General features: G+C 42.5%; 1 protein-coding gene across 1 annotated transcript in view; it reads right to left on the bottom strand.

Annotated features, from left to right (window-relative positions):
• myo16 (myosin XVI) overlaps window positions 1-18,113 on the bottom strand; it is a 250,670-nt gene that overhangs the window by 113,269 nt on the left and 119,288 nt on the right. The window contains exons 12-14 of the mRNA XM_060929678.1: window positions 16,624-16,689; window positions 12,108-12,235; window positions 41-146 (exon numbers count right to left, since the gene is read on the bottom strand). Of these exons, the coding sequence (XP_060785661.1) occupies window positions 41-146; window positions 12,108-12,235; window positions 16,624-16,689 (300 nt within the window). The remainder of the gene's footprint in view (window positions 1-40; window positions 147-12,107; window positions 12,236-16,623; window positions 16,690-18,113) is intronic.

Here is an 18,113-nt window from a genome sequence, read left to right as displayed (position 1 = left end):
AAATTCAGTTTAAAAAAAAAAAGGTGACCGAGGGACACACATGCTTTATTCGTTGTTCCAGAGCGAATCCTTTCGGACAGGAGCGAGTAGCGAGGTGCTTCAGGATGTGCTTACAGGCTTCGGATTTCCCAGAGCCGCTCTCACCACTGAAAACAGAGAAGGAGAGACTGAGATACATGATGTCTGCGTAGTTGAGACTGAAGTACTGGTACGGTAGGTGAACACTCATGTGTTTCTCTGTGCTTAAAAATAAATTTTAATATGAACACTTACGCTAAATAATACCAGGGATTGCAATGATACTGTGGGCTGTGATACCACGTCCCTGCCTCCTGCACGACAGTCTGATCATTTCTCGTTCCTCCCTGCATTAAGTCTACACCGTTCTGTTTTACTCTCGTTACTAGATGGCACTAGTGAGCAACTTAGGCTACTGAAAGCAAGCTGAAGAGCAGAACAGCTTTTCTCTCAGATCTTATACTTTAAACCGCATGCTTTAAACCAGGGGTGGGGAACCTTTTTCCTGTCAAGGGCCATTTCGAGTTTTAGAACATCCTATGGGGGCCAAACTACATTTTTTTTTAACCCATAACCTGCTGAAAATTTTAAGATGCAGCCCATTTATTTTAGCTTTCTTTCATGCTATTCAAATAAAAAAGCAACTTTATTGGTGTAACTTTGTTTTATCCCTTTTTAATCTTCCCATTTTCTTTTTAAATTTTATCCACATTGTTTTAATGCTCCGTTTTTAGTCTTGTGTTCTTATTGATTTTATATGTACTGATGTAAAGCACTTTGAGCATTTTATGTAATGAATTATGTATTATGTATGTATTATGAATGTATTATGTACAATAATATTTTACCAATTATTATTATTATTATTATTATTATTATTATATCTGGCCAACCTAATGTGAAGGCTGGAACTGCTTCTCTTTGGCGAGGCATCCGATGTCAGATGGTACAGATGACGATGCTACTCGCAGCTGGTTTTCCAGGTTTGGGTCAGTCAGTCTTGAGCGGAACCGATTCTTTGCAAGGGTCAGTTTTGAGAAGAACTGCTCACAGTACAGGTAGTCGTCGACTTACGACCTATGCGACTTACGACCGATCGACTTTACGACCGTCTGGTTATGACTGGCAAGTGTTTCCCAGCTGAGCTAGCTGAGCGTACGACAGTTTCCGCCCCAACTCCCGGCAGCGCCTCTCGCCGCGTACAACAGTTTCCGCCCCAGCTCCAGGCACATGCGCAGTCTCTCTCACGCTCCCTCGCGCACTCCGTCATACAGTTTCCGCCTCAGCTCCTGGTTTATGAAACGAGCAAATCCTCCCGCCAGCCCGAGCGCTGCAACAGCTGATGATGACGTAGACGACCCACAGCCAAGCACCAGTGATGCCAGCGGTCACTAAGTTTTGTATTTTGCTATGTTTTACGTTTGTATTTTGGTATGTTTCAAACTAAAATGTTTTCTATTTTTCACACCTGTATTTCGTATTTTTTGTTTTGCACATATTAAACGAATTGTACTACGCAGTGTAGTATGCAGTGTTTGACTTAAACCAAATAATGAGCCAAGGTAATGAAATAAGAAAATGTTGATAAAATAAGACTTTAAGATGATTACAATATCATTACACATCACAATATACTTACGTTCATTTAACATAGGCCGACTTACGACCAGATCGGTTTACGACCGGTCAGTCGTAACCAAACGCAGTCGTAAGTCGACGACTATCTGTAGTGGGTTGTCCCAAACAGTGATGCAAACTTCAGTGCATGTCTCCTCAGAGTGGGCAAATCCTCAGGATGCACATACAGTTTGTAGAACTCAAGCAGAGGAAGGTTGTTGTACCTAGCTTTGAGCTCATCGCTGCTTTGCAGCTCAATGATTTCGTGCTGTAGGTTGTGAGGCACATCGGCTGGTTCCACATGTTGCAAATACCGGTATGTTAAGTTGAGAGTTGGGCGGTATTTGTGATGTCTGTCGTCTCATTGCAGGCTAAAGAGAAAAACTGAAAATCCCTCGCGGTATCCTTCAGTGTTTTCTCAATGTCTTGTGCCATGTCAGTAATCCGATCGGAGATGATTCTTCGAGACAAACTGACACTTTGGAAAAGTTTCACTCTGTCCAGTGTGAGCAGTTCCACGGCAGCGACAAGACACTCCTTCACAAACTCCCCTTCTGAATGTGGTTTCAGTTTCTTAGCGATAGCTCACTTACCACAAAACTAGCCTGTGTAACGTTTTCTTGGTTACCTTGAGGTCTTGTGAATGTTGCTTGTTGGACGCCCACACTCCGCCGAAGAGCATTAACTTTATCCACATGCACGTGTCCTTTCAGCTCGTCCAGCTTGGCGTGTATGGTGCTGTAATGAAGCTCCAGATTAGCCTTCATCACTGTAAGGGCGTCCCCACAAACTAAGCAAACTGGCTTGCTTTTTACTTCTACGAAAAAATAATCGTCCATTTTTCCTGAAAAGTGCGACATTCTGCATCTACCCTTCTCTTCTTCATACTCGCCATGGTGCGTTTTGGTGAAATTGTTAAAAACAGTCTGTCTATGCCCGCTAAATGACGTGACGTGACCGTGCATGACCACGCTCTGCTCGTGTGGGGCTCAGGACCCTGACCTTAGCCTGGAAAGACAACCACTCGCCTATTTTATTAACTGCAGTCTCATTTTTTCTGATTTAATTTTTTTTTGTGTGTGTGTGTGTGTGTGTGTGTGTGTGTGTGTGTGAGAGAGAGAGTAATTATGAATCATCTTGTGGGCCGGATCAAACGGTCTTGCGGGCCGTATACGGCCCGGAGGCCGGACGTTCCCCACCCCTGCTTTAAACATTCAACAGCTCTGTTGTCTACTTTCCTGTCATACTCATCTCATTCACCAACACATCCTTACAGAGTATATCCCACTGACATTAAAGTAGTACTGCACGCTTAAACATGATTTTCTTGACTTGGAAACTAAATGGCGTGACTGTACTGTAATGAAACACATCAGTGCTTGTGTTAATATTGACAAAACTACAGTTTTTATGAAAATTAGAAATGAGAAAAAAAAATGGTTCAACATGACAGCTACTGGTTAAAATCCTCCTGAACATTGCAAAGGCTGATGCTGATGGAGTGTCGACTGTTTGGTACTTCTCTACGTCATGAAATTTTTCATCTCATCTCATCTCGTTATCTGTAGCCGCTTTATCCTGTCCTACAGGGTCGCAGGCAAGCTGGAGCCTATCCCAGCTGACTACGGGCGAAAGGCAGGGTACACCCTGGACAAGTTGCCAGGTCATCACAGGGCTGACACATAGACACAGACAACCATTCACACTCACATTCACACCTACGGTCAATTTAGAGTCACCAGTTAACCTAACCTGCATGTCTTTGGACTGTGGGGGAAACGGAGCACCCGGAGGAAACCCACGCGGACACGGGGAGAACATGCAAACTCCACACAGAAAGGCCCTCGCCGGCCACGGGGCTCGAACCCAGGACCTTCTTGCTGTGAGGCGACAGCGCCAACCACTACACCACCGTGCTGCCCTCATGAAAATTTTATTAAAAATAAAAGGAATGTCAAGTCCAATAACCAGCCTCCTGCCCTTGAGCAGGAGTCTGTGAAACCGCACTCATTTTCAAATATATGCTGATTGAGACTCATCATCATCATCCCAACCCTTCCCCCCTTGCCCACTTTTTACCATTTTTTCAAAATTAGTGGGTAGAGTTAAACTCAGTGCTGGGGGTGAAGTTACACTTTAAAGTCAAAGATGGACTTTTTCACACACACATATGCGTCCTGTTGCTCTATTTATGAGTGTTTCTGTGAATACTGATAAATTTGTGTCCCAGATCCATCTCTCGGCCTGTGTAATGTGGAGAGATCAAAAACCTGTACATACAGCAAGAACTCCCTGGGGCCTTCTGTGAAAAAAAGTCAGCAGACCTCTCTGACATTTCTTAGTTGTTAGGAAAAAAAAAAAAAGTGTGAAAATGTCCAACTTGGCTTGTCCCACCTGCAACCTTGGTTTGGACTAACAGTGTTATTTCTCCACTGAAAGCCAACAGACAAGATTACCCTCTGTGCATGTCATGAGTATTGGCCCTTTTCCACTACCCTTTTTCAGCTCACTTCAGCCCGACACGGCTCGCGTTTCGACTACCTCAGAGCAGCACGACTCAGCTCGCTTCAGCCCTACTCAGCACCCAAAACTCGCACGGTTTTGGAGTGGGGCTGAAGCGAGCCAAACCGAGCCGAGTGGGGCTAGGGGCGTGAGGAGACACTCCTCTGTGCACTGATTGGTGAGGAGGAGTGTCCTCACATGCCCACACACGCCCCGCGAGCACGCTGGGATCTGTAAACACCGTAAACCCGGAAGAAGAAGAATTACGAATTACCAAGATTTCTGAAGCCTTATGCGCCTCGCCTCATCTATACGCTCTTGCCAGTATCTGTTGGTGTTGTCGGTGACAACAAGCCACAGCACCAAGACCAGCAACACTAACGACTCCATGTCCTCCATGTTTATTGTTTACTATCCGGGTCGTGAGACTACCGCTTAAAAGGTCACTGATGTCACTGTTTGCGCCGCCTAACGACATCACGTGACGTCCACCCACTTTCGCTAACTCCACCCAATGTGTCCACCCACTTCCAGCCAGCATGGTTCAGCGCGGTTGTAGTCGAAATGCAATGCCAACAGCCCCACTCAGCTCGACTCAGCCCAACTCAGCCGCGTTGGTAGTGGAAAAGCGGCATATGAGTGTGTTTAAAGCAAATACAACTAAATTTGATGCAGCTTTTAATCATTTCGACTGCAGCTCAGCCAAAGTAGGCATCCCACAAACTTGCAGTCAACTATGTGACGGTGCTGAATTCAGCCCCAGCGTTGCACCAGTTACTCAGATACAAGGTTCGCCTGCCTCGTGTTATCTGGCAGGGCAACAGAACAACATCTCGTACACACGATCGTGTGTACTGCTTTTGGTATGTGTTTTTGCCTGGAGTTGAGTGTCTAAAAACTGAAGCGTACCTTTTTTACGTGTCAACTATGTGACGGTGATTACATCTACGTGATTTAACTGTGGTAAGTAGTCAGTATGATGAAATAAAGTGGCCGCCCATTCTCTTCACGCACATGACGCTGGGAGATAATAGGTTGATACCAATGGACATGGCAAGCCAAAAAGCCCAACATTTTGTCAACTATGTGACGTCTAATTTAAGGTAGATTTAGCATTGCCAATGCTGCTGGATACTGCAGACCAACTAAAGTGCTACTCTATGGGGAATTAGCAGAAGGCTCGAGAAAGATTGGATGGCCTATCCTTCGATACAAAGACACTATCAAGGATATTTTGAAACGTGGCGACATGCTTCACACATGGAACTTGGCTGTTCATGAAAGACTGGAATGGCGGAAGTGCATACATGACATAAGCAACAAGATTGATATGGAAAGGAAAGATGAAAATAAAAAGAAAAGGGTCAAGCGTCAAGAGAAAAGAACTGCACAACAAAAGAACACGAACAATCAAACTAACTGTTTACCAATTATTTATTCGCCCTCTTCACTCCAGTTGAACATTTACCTCGCTTTCACCATGTTACTGTTTGATAATTGTATTTTTACCCGTTTCGGGTTATAGGCGTATATATATTAGCATTGCCAATGCTGCTGGATACTGCAGTGCAGGCTACAATTCCACCAACAATGTCTACTGATGAAGCCAAACTCTAGACAGCAAGCCATTTGATTTTGACTTTAAAGTGCATATCCTGGACCAATTTTGTTTTTTTATATGAAAGTATGTCCCTTTACACACTCATCCAGAAGGGTAATTTTGCACAAGGCCATCTGTCTACAGCAGAAAAAAATAAAATAAAACGCGTCTGGAAAAATCCCAAGGAAGTCTGAAGCCATAGTCATGACGTTACCTGCGGAAGAAAAAAATAAAATAAAACGCGTCTGGAAAAATCCCAAGGAAGTCTGAAGCCATAGTCGTGACGTTACCTGCGGAAGCACCAGCAGGCTGCGAGAGCTTTGCACGGTTTCAGTGCACAGCCTGTGTAGACCAAGTTTAGCAGCTAGCGATTTTGCACTGAAATATGGAATTGTCACCTGAGCGCAATGTTACTTCACCTTTGGATGAAGAATATAATGAGATGTCAGAATTGGGGCTTCATCTGTTTGGATTTGATGATGAGTCAAGTAGTGAAGACGACGGAGACAACACCGGGGATGTAGATAATACGGCGGTGGAATAATACGGCGGTGTTTACTTTTGTGTGCGTCAATAAATAATATTATCCATGTACCACACAAACACAGGAACACCTACAGTAATTTAGAGTGTAGTCTCTCTTATTTATTACCCTGGCAACAGTCAACTTGTGAATTGCAGATTTTCTTCGTCTTTTTCTCGGCTCTGCTTTGGTCCTCGGCTTCCGGGTGCCTCGCACGAAGCGCTCCCATTTCTCGCTCATTGGCCGGTCTTTTGGGAAACGATGAGTACTAATCCCATCAAGATTGGTGTTGCTACACTCTCCTACGATACATCTGTCAACCATTTTAATAATTACGTGATAACGTTGAAGAAATTTGCAGAAAACCACCAGGTCGTTTTCTCATAAACAAACCAGCGCTGACGTAGGATTCAGAGGGAGGTGTCCCGCACACGACGTCACGAAAATCAATGTTTCCCGGGAAATCCAAATGCCAAGTTTTTTCAGAGGCGGACCAATTCGCCTCAAATGGCTTGATTTCAACTGAATTTTTCTGGTATTGCGCAAGGTAAAAAAAATTGCACAAAATGCAAAATGTGACAGATATTTGATATTAAACAGGAGAATTACATTGATCTTGCTTCTGAATTTACCCGTGATATGACCTTTAAAGGAGGGGGGAGTAACAGTAACAGTAAAAAGTAACAGACCTAGCTTAGTTAATAATAATAATAATAATAATAATATTATTATTATTATTTTGAGTACATTTAGTCCCAAATTAATGCCCAGGTCAGATGGCAGGTTGCAACTAGTTTTCAACTACTTGCGTCTACCTGTGATAACAAAATTGCAGGTAGACGCAAGACTGGTCTTGCGCTGACGCACGACGATGCAGATAATAGCAGAGTGTTGCAGAGGGTCTTTAGTAGAGGCAGGTTGATGCAAGTGGATCACGATCTGATCGCATTTCAGCTGCGATTCACTTCCAATCAGTGCAAATCGCAGGTTGATGCATGTAGAGGCAGGCGGTTGTGCGATGCTTGAGCGACCAATCGCAGGTTGAAGCAGGTAGTGGCAGCTAGACGCAGGGGAAGACAAGTCTTTAGAAACAGCTGCAGTGCATCGCAGGTTCGCGCAGACTGCATCTGCAAATAGTTTACAACAACCTGTAAGCAGTCTCATGGCCTTATATATATATATTTTTAAAAGTTTTTCTGTGCGCTGCGTCAACCACCATCTAGCTGCGTCTGCTTCCGACTGGTTGATTCATCAGCTTCAAAACTCTGCGTCTTGCCATACGTTGTAACCGTTTTGGGTCTGTGTGTTTGGGTTGAAGCAGTTTGGAATGTACGGAGAAGAGGAGAGGAAGGCAAGAACGCACGTTCACATGAACTCTGGGACTTCCACGATACTCATAGTTTATTAACTTACTACAGCAAAATTCTCAGAGTTAATTTCCCAGTGTTAAGCTATAGAGTTGAAATGACACTGTAAAAAGTTGATTTAACTTTAGGAAGGGTTAATTTAACACTGCAGAGACTGGGACAAAATAAACACCAGCATAGTGTTAAAACTGACTCTCTCAGAATTGATTTAACACTATAAAATTTGCTGTGTACACTTCAACCTTACCATGCCCGGTTGAACGGCTCTATTTTATCATGCATGAACAAGATAGAGGTCACGCATTCCCTAAACGTTACTCCTGAGCTGAGGAGCGAAAATAAAAGGAGCTCATTAACAGACACCCATCTCCAGCAAGGTGCACGGCTCAACTAACAGAAAACACAAGCGCGAGCTGATGACGCCACCTCTCAAGGTAACACGGCATGTCTTAAAGGCACATTTCACAATTTCGACTGTTACGACATCTGACCACAACAAAGGATTTGGCGCAAAACGCCTGCGTCCACTCGCCACCTGACTGATCGCAGGTCACAATATGCGTCTTTCTGCCATCTGACCTGGGCATAAGATAAGAAGTCACACGTTAGTATTTTCTTTCATTTATACAAAATACTTAAGGATTAAAGCCAAGGATTTATTTTATTTTATTTCCATCCATCCATTATCTGTAGCCGCTTATCCTGTGCAGGGTTGCGGGCAAGCTGGAGCCTATCCCAGCTGACTATGGGTGAGAGGCGGGGTACACCCTGGACAAGTCGCCAGATCATCACACGGCTGGCACACAGAGACAAACGACCATTCACACTCACATTCACACCTACGGTCAATTTAGAGGCTGTCCACACGGCAAGGGATTCAGGTGAATCTGAGAAAATTGTTCATCGTTTCGGCCTGGCGTTCACACGGCACCGGCGTTTTGGGTGCCCCAAAACGAGAACGGGCGCCAGAGTGGAAAAATCTGGCAACGGCGCCGTTGCGAAGTCGTCCGGATGAGTAGAACGGATTTGTTTACGATGACATCACAACCACATGACTAGAACAAGCAGCACTCTCGCTGTTTTGTATGAACCACTGCATTGCATTCACTTTTGTATACAGCTTTTCTTTTAAATAAACAAGTAACTGAACCATTTCTTGAATTTCTTTTTTTTTATTGGATAAGACTGGTTTTCAAAATGTTCACACACAATATAAAAAGTTATCTAAATTATATAAAAATGCTTTTCAAAATGTTCACACACAATAAGAAAATTAAGTTATATAAAACTATGCACACTAATAAAACTAATTTGTACACACAGAAGGCACGATTTCCTCACGTAGTTGCAGCCATCTTCTTCTTGTTGTTGTGTGCTTGTTCCTGTGATTGCTTCACGCCGGGTAGAAGAAGGGGTTTATGCGCATGCGTCCTACTTCTTCTATTGTTCTGGTGTCTCCGATGGGACCGTCTTACAGCGCACGTAGAGGTGTGGCATGTGTATTGCATCGTTTTCAGCAAGCGTTGCATTGCCATATGTACCTGATATTTTACTGATCCGTTGCCCATGTGGACACGATATTTTTTTTAATAAAATCTCGTTGCTGTTGTCGTGTGGATGTAGCCTTAGAGTCATCAGTTAACCTAACCTGCATGTCTTTGGACTGTGGGGGAAACCGGAGCACCCGGAGGAAACCCACGCGGACACGGGGAGAACATGCAAACTCCGCACAGAAAGGCCCTCGCCGGCCACGGGGCTGGAACCCAAAACCTTCTTACTGTGAGGCGACAGCGCTAACCACTACACCACCGTGCTGCCACCGATGATTAGTGCTGTTCACTGAAAAATATAAAAGCATCGGAGCGTGGCTCTGCTGTGTACCTTTCACTTTGGATATGGTACGATCATTTGGCAGTATTTATACCAAAACCCAACATACTTCATTTCTGCCAAATTGCCCACCCCAAATTTCTCAGTATTCACAGAAACACTCATAATTCAGGCTTACATATGTTCGAGCCTCACAGCTCAAAGATTCCTGGTTCGATCCTGAGCTCGAGATGCTGTCTGTGTGGAGTCCAAAAACATGCTGACAGGTGGAGCAGCTACTCTAAATTGCTCCTAAGTGTGAACAAGTGTGTGAACATGCACTGGCGTCCCATCCAGGGTGTATTCCCATTCGCACCTCGTGCCCAGTGCTCCAGTGATGAGCACCGGATCCACCTTGACCCTGACCAGCATAAAGTGGTTGCTGAAGATGAATAAATATACTTGTTAAAGATGAACAGGCAGACATGATTTCATACAGTACTCTTGTGGATCAACTTCTGAGAGACAGATGGAGAGCAAGAGGGAGTGAGGGAGAGAGAGGGAGAAAGGGAGGGGGAGAATGAGCCCCAGCCCTAACAGATGGATTTTTTCATTAGTGCCTTCTACTGTTCATTTTCTGGAGGTTGATGCCCCAGTTATTTCTCCTCCCTCTCCTATTGCTTTTGTGAAATGATTTCAAGGCTATATTTGAACTCAAGGGCACAATGCGTTTCTCAACCCAGTATGTGCATGTGTGAGTCTCTAAAATGCATCAGGCCATTTTTGTTTCTTTGGCCCTGCAATCTCTAAAGTGTAGCTAGCAGCACTGGTCTCCTCTCATCTAAGAGCCAGGAGTGTATGTGGGAGCACATGTCTGTGTGATGGATTACCCATGCGGTAAGGACATTAAAACAGTTGCCAGATCCTCTCTAACTCAGCAAAACGTGCTGCCAGTGGAAGCGGAGCAGAGTTAAATTGCAAATAAGGATTTAATTGCAATCAGAATTGGCTTTGGCACAGAAGCAGACAAAGGGCAAGCCATATTGAACCTCCCACGCCCATCAATCTCTCCAGGACTGTTTATCGGGTCTGGATTTACATTCTTTCCCCAAGAACATTAATCTCCCTGCGTGTGTTTAACACGGTCCGCTTCAGAATGGTTTTAAGTAAAAGGTATAGATTCAATCACATACTCAACTACTCATTTAGCTGAGCAAGCAAACTATGCAGAGATCACACACACACACACACACACCCCTTGCACCCAGGGGTAGGTAAATGTATAAATTTATGAGTGAATAATGCCAACTAAACAAAAATTAATGCAATAAAGCACAGTTAACAGCGGATCAGTAGCTTAGGATGAGAGACATGAAAATTTCCTAATTCCTTATTACTTTCCCCATTGAGTTTAACTATGCTTCTTGTTTTCAATCAATATTTTTAATCAATCATAACTCCGAACATGCCAGCCAGGCACAAATTTAGCTGAGCACATCTAGCACATTTTCCAGGAAGCAAGCAGGCTTTGTGGAGAATTAAAAAAAAAAAAAAAAAGCTACCTGACCCTGATATATTGTTCTTCTGCACTCACAAAGAAACCTTGAACTTGTGTGTGAGTATTACTGCTGCATCTGTTCTGAATGAGATTAAATATTGAAATTTAATCAACTTAGAAATTACCTAAAATAAAAAAAAAAATCATTTTAATGCTTAAAATTATAATTAATTTCAAACACTTGGATTTTGGAGGGAAAGCAGTTTTAATATAGTGCCATTAGATGGCGATGTTTCATGCAGCACCGACTTTGCAAGAATTAGTAGCTACAGAAAGCAGTGAGCTGAGCTGTATGATTATAGCCTACTGTGTGACTTTGATTCTAGTTTAATTTACTACAGTAGTGGAACGGGAGGCTTGCAAAAAGTAAATTCTAGATAATAATAATAATAATAATAATAATATAAAGTGGTTTCAAAGAGATAACTTGAACCTGAAGGTCCAATTCCATATCGGTCATCAAAATCCAAGCTGCAACAGCAAGGCTGCAAGACACAGCAATCATCCCGACAGCATTCAGAAGCTCACAGTCATACAAACCTACGGTAAACAATTAGTGGGCACATATGTGTATATATATTTTTTTTTTAAAAAGATTTTTGGGGGGCTTTTTTCACCTTTATTGGATAGGACAGTGTAGAGACAGGAAATGAGCTGGAGAGAGAGACGGGGAGGGATTGGGAAATGACGTCGGGTCAGAATTGAACCCGGGTCCCCGGATTTATGATATGGCACCTTAGTCGACTGAGCCATGGCGCCCCCCATTAACTAAATTAATCAACATGACAACTTTTCAAAAACTAACAATGATTCTTTAGTCCAAAATGTATACTTTTTTTTATACATCTTTCTACTGTCAGAATAAACAGCATGATTTGACCTTATCGTGTTCTCAGAGAGGACGCTTTAACACAAGCTGTCCATTTCAAGCATGTTAGACGATTTGCACTGTGCATCGATTCATTCCTTTCTTAAGATCAGATGCAAAACAATTCTCTCGAAACCCAGAACTGAAAACTAAAATTCACTGAAAAGTAAAACACTTGTGAATGGCCTTCAGGTTTAGAGGAGGAACAGGAAAGTATTTAGGCCGCCCCTAAGGTTGAGCTGTACCTTATGATGAAACACTGGGGCTGCCGCTCCTGCATCATCATGTGAAACGCTCGTTCAGCCGAGGAGAAGATGTGAGGAGGGAGAGAGGAACAGAGACGACCACTGGAGCTCAGGTACAACTGACTAACCTGAAAGAGGATGAGCAGACAGTGTGTGTGTGTGTGTGTGTGTGTGTGTGTGTGTGTGTGTGTGTGAGAGAGAGAGAGAGAGAGAGAGAGAGAGAGAGAGAGAGAAGAGAAGACAGGAAGAGCAATATGTATACAGTGCCCTCTATGATTATTGGCACCCCTTGTAAAGATTAGTAAAAAGGGTTAGAATTTAACAACAAAAAAAACTTTTTGGTGAAGTAGTTTCATCTCATCCTGAAAAAATGAGAAAAAAATCCAAACTTTAAATAAAATTTATTCAGAGAAAAACAAATCCCTCATCAAGAAATAAATATTTTTAACAAAAGCTCGTGCCAATAATTGTGGAGGGCACAAGTTGTTTGAAATCTTTGAAGAAGCACAGGTTTCTTCCATCCATTTTCTATGCCGCTTATCCTGTGCAGGGTCGCAGGCGAAGCTGGGGCCAGTCCCAGCTGACTTCAGGTGAGAGGCAGGGTTCAACCCAGACAGGTCACCAATCGATCACAGGGCTAACAAAGAGATCAACAACCATTCACACTCATGGGTAATTTAGAGTAGCCAGTTAGCCTAAACCGCATGTCTTTGGACGGTGAGAGGAAACCAGAGCACTTGGAGGAAACCTATGAAGGCACAGGAAGAACAAGCAAACTCCACACAGAAAGGCCTCTGTCAGGCATTCAAACCCAGAACCTTCTTGTTGCTTCACGCACCACCATGCCTCCTATATATATATATATATATATATGTATATACACACACACACACACATACAGTGGTGCTTGAAAGTTTGTGAACCCTTTAGAATTTTCTATATTTCTGCATAAATATGACCTAAAACATCATCAGATTTTCACACAAGTCCTAAAAGTAGATAAAGAGAACCCAGTTAAACAAATGAGACAAAAATATTATATTTGGTCATTTATTTATTGAGGAAAATGATCCAATATTACATATCTGTGAGTGGCAAAAGTATGTGAACCTTTGCTTTCAGTATCTGATGTGATCCCCCTGTGCAGCAATAACTGCAACTAAACGTTTGTGGTAACTGTTGATCAGTCCTGCACACTGGCTTGGAGGAATTTTAGCCCATTCCTCCATACAGAACAGCTTCAACTCTGGGACATTGGTGGGTTTCCTCACATGAACTGCTCGCTTCAGGTCCTTCCACAACATTTCGATTGGATTAAGGTCAGGACTTTGACTTGGCCATTCCAAAACATTAACTTTATTCTTCTTTAACCATTCTTTGCTAGAACGACTTGTGTGCTTAGGGTCGTTGTCTTGCTGCATGACCCGCCTTCTCTTGAGATTCACTTCATGGACAGATGTCCTGACATTTTCCTTTAGAATTCGCTGGCATCATTCAGAATTCATTGTTCCATCAATGATGGCAAGCCATCCTGGCCCAGATGCAGCAAAACAGGCCTAAACCATGACACTACCACCACCATGTTTCACAGATAGGATAAGGTTCTTATGTTGGAATACAGTGTTTTCCTTCCTCCAAACATAACGCTTCTCATTTAAACCAAAATTTCCATTTTGGTCTCATCTGTCCACAAAACATTTTTCCAATAGCCTTCTGACTTGTCCACATGACCTTTAGCAAACTGCAGATGAGCAGCAATGTTCTTTTTGGAGAGCAGTGGCTTTCTCCTTGCAACCCTGCCATGCACACCATTGTTGTTCAGTGTTCTCCTGATGGTGGACTCATGAACATTAACATTAGCCAATGTGAGAGAGGCCTTCAGTTGCTTAGAAGTTACCCTGGGGTCCTTTGTGACCTCACTGACTATTACACGCCTTGCTCTTGGAGTGATCTTTGTTGGTTGACCACTCCTGGGGAGGGTAACAATGGTCTTGAATTTCCTCCATTTGTACACAATCTGTCTGACTGTGGATTGGTGAAGTCCAAACTCTTTAGAGATGGTTTTCTAACCTTTTACAGCCTGATGAGCATCAATAATAATTTTTCTGAGGTCCTCAGAAATCTCCTTTGTTCATGCCATGATACAGTTCCACAAACATGTGTTGTGAAGATCAGACTTTGATAGATCCCTGTTCTTTAAATAAAACAGGGTGCCCACTCACACCTGACTGTCATCCCATTGATTGAAAACACCTGACTCTAATTTCACCTTCAAATTAACTGCTAATCCTAGAGGTTCATATACTTTTGCCACTCACAGATATGTAATATTGGATAATTTTCCTCAATAAATAAATATCCAAGTATAATATTTTTGTCTCATTTGTTTAACTGGGTTCTCTTTATTTACTTTTAGGACTTGTGTGAAAATCTGATGATGTTTTAGGTCATATTTATGCAGAAATATAGAAAATTCTAAAGGGTTCACAAACTTTCAAGCACCACTATGTATGTGTATATATATATATATATATATATATATATATATATATATATATATATATATATATATGACTTGTGTGAAAATCTGATGATGTTTTAGGTCATATTTATGCAGAAATATAGAAAATTCTAAAGGGTTCACAAACTTTCAAGCACCACTATATTATATACACATACATACATACACACACATACACACACATACACACACACAACTATGCAAAAGTCTTAAGCACCCTACTTTTTTTTCATACAAACTTTGTTATAGATTTCCATTTTATGACTTCTACATTATTAAGTCAGCACAAAAACATTTTAAAGTTCCAAATGTGTTCATTTTCCAGCACAAAATTAAACATTAAAGGAAAAAAAAGTTTGTCTCCAAGCAGCATATTACATAAGAGACTTACATTCTTTTCAGATTAAAAAAGAAAATGAAGGCTGCTGGGTTTTGCTGCAAAATTAAGAAGTGAGCGTGACAAAGTGTCCAGAAGAACTGTAGCTGGTTCTGTAAGATGCTCAGTAAAACCTAACGCTCATTTCCTTATAAAACTGCACTCACTGTACCTGAGACTGCTGTATTTTTTAAAAGCAGAGGGTCGTCTCACACCAAATATTGCCTTTGTTTCATTTATTATGGCTTACTGCTGTTTATAGTACATTTTTAATGTTGAAACATGTAATTTAATTATTTTTAAGCCATTTTTGGTCTACAGTATTATTGTGCATGTGACTAAGACTTTTGCACAGAACTAGTGTGCGTGTGTATATATATACTGTATATATACACATTTTTATATATATATATATATATATATATATATATATATATACACACACACACACACACACGTGTGCACGCATGAGTGCATGTGTATACGCAAAAGTGATTTTATCCCCATTCACCCCGTTGAGGAAGCTGAGATCTCATTAATCGCTTTCATGGAGACTCAGCATGAATGCACACACTGGGGACACCAGAAGGACACACGGATAATGTAAAAAAAAGAAGAGAGAGAAAGAGCCAGAAGCAAGTGCAATTTAGTTCCTAAGAGGGGAAAAAAGCGATCAGGAACAATGGTTAAATAGAGCAATTGAACGCTGAACCTAAAACCACCAGAATAAGCAAAAACATCTATGCTGTGCACCTTCAAATAAAAATAAAAGAACAATGTGAGTGCTGAATGCAAGACGCGAACTTTGAGACCAGAGGTATTTATTACAGCTGCTAAAAGAAAAGTCATACAGTCTGTAAGACTGGTGTAGACCAGGGGCGTGAGGGTTTAACTGAAAGGCTCGCAGAAAAAGACACGCGTCTGGCTAAGGAAAGGAGGCGAGATGATGTCGCATCACTCTGTACTGAATGGGGTGATCACAGATGATGAAACGTATTGTATTTCCGCCTCTGTGTGCATCAACGTGCTCCAGAAGCTCAGAAGGAGGCACTCAGGAGAAGCCATGCCTGAAATGAATCTGACACGCAGGGCCACTGAGGGCAGACTCCCCACCCACAGACCAAGCTGGACCTTTATGTATGCTTGTGAATGTGTGTGACCAGGCCCCGTTCTGAACCTCTTCAATTAAAGCACATCATTAAAGCGATAAAGCAAACAGATGGCCATGTTGTCATCTTTTATTTCTCCTCTCACTGAGCAGGACCTGATGAGGGACAGCTGCATCTACAGACACCGCCAGCTCGAGCCAAATTCAAAACATGAGTGTGTGTCTCTTAGGAGAGAGGGAATGACGAGTAAAGGCAGGTAATGAAACAGGAAGAGGAGGGATTGAAAAAGATTAAAACAAAAAGAATGTGGGATCGAGTGTTGCGGCCTGGTCAGGAGGAGGGCAGTGCAGCATGCTGAGCATCACGGACAGGAAAAGTATGAATTATTAATTAGGAGATCTCTTCCTTCTACATGCGCAGAGCTTTTGATAGGGTAAACACACTTAATATCACTTACAGGACTGTTCCGAACGTAAACAATGTACAAACGCAATGAGAGAAAGTACTTACGAGATTAGAGTAGATGGGCAGGTCTTTGTTGGGGTTTATGAGAAGGAGAATGTGACCAATGTAAGTCTGGAAAACAGAAAGATGAACGCACTTCATCAGATAAATTAAATGGCAAATAAAAGAGAAAATAAGCAGACAAACAATACAATTGTAGCCCAAAAAAAATTAATTCTGAATCGTTAGCTGCACATTGAGCTTAAATGTCGTACTTACAGTATGTACTGGACTTGACCTTAGGTTTGACTTAACACGATTTTAATGATTTGTAACTTGTGTCTTTGGCTACGTTCACATTACCAGGCTGTAGTGACTCGAATCTCATTTTTTTCCAGGGCTGTCTGGACACAGAAATCTGATCTTCTCAAATCGGATTTGAGTCAATTTCATATGTGGTTCTAGATCAGATATGTATCCGATTCGTGGCCATGTGACATGAATGAGAAGAGTGGGATCAGAAATCATGCAGCTTTTTGCCTAGACTTGATGTGCTGATCGCTGTCTTCAGCCAACACCGACAAAACGCTAGAAAACTAACCTTCTTTCTTTGTCTAAAGGCAGCAAACCAACTTTCATTCAATTCAATTATATTACATTACATTACAGGCATTGAGCAGACGCTCTTATCCAGAGCGACGTACAACAGGCACAAAAGTCAGGTACAAGAAGTGCTGAACTTCTAGACAAGAGCGTTCTAGTGCCAAATGAACAAGTGATAGAATAACACGTTGTTACTTCAACAGAATATTACACAACCAGCCAAGGAAAACAAGCCAACCATACAAGTGAGCTGACAAAGTAGAACTATTTCATTATCTCATTATCTCTAGCCGCTTTATCCTGTTCTACAGGGTCGCAGGCAAGCTGGAGCCTATCCCAGCTGACTATGGGCGAAAGGCGGGGTACACCCTGGACAAGTAGAACTAAACTGAGAAAAATAAAACCCCAATTGCTAACATGAAGTCATCACGACCAAGCTAGACAGCACACACACTGGGTTGGTCGAGACCGCTACATGGTTACACAGTGGGCAGGGATGCAGGGGAGAGGTGCAGCCTGAAGAGGTGAGTCTTCAGTCTGCACTTGAAGGTGGTCAGGGAGTCGGCAATTCTGACCTCGATGGGAAGGTCATTCTACCAACAGGGAGCCGGAACAGACGGCAATCTTGAGTGAGCTGGGCAGGAGAGGAAAGGAGGTGGGGGTCAGGTGACCAGCAGCAGTAGAGCGTAGGGGTCTGGCTGGTGTGTAGAGTCAGATCAGACTCTGGAGGTATGTATTCAATCGACGTCAGCATATATTTACTGGTGTGTATGAAACAGTGAATGATCTCTTGTTAGCTTGCGCAGTTAACATTTTCATCGGTAGGAAGAAATTTTAAGACACTGGTAGTGCAGCAGGGCGGCACGGTGGTGTAGTGGTTAGCGCTGTCGCCTCACAGCAAGAAGGTTCTAGGTTCGAGCCCCGTGGCCAGCAAGGGCCTTTCTGTGTGGAGT

This window comes from Neoarius graeffei, chromosome 9, assembly GCF_027579695.1.
Source record: "Neoarius graeffei isolate fNeoGra1 chromosome 9, fNeoGra1.pri, whole genome shotgun sequence".
NCBI classification, from domain to species: Eukaryota; Metazoa; Chordata; class Actinopteri; order Siluriformes; family Ariidae; genus Neoarius; species Neoarius graeffei.
This window is presented reverse-complemented; position numbering and strand designations above follow the sequence as displayed.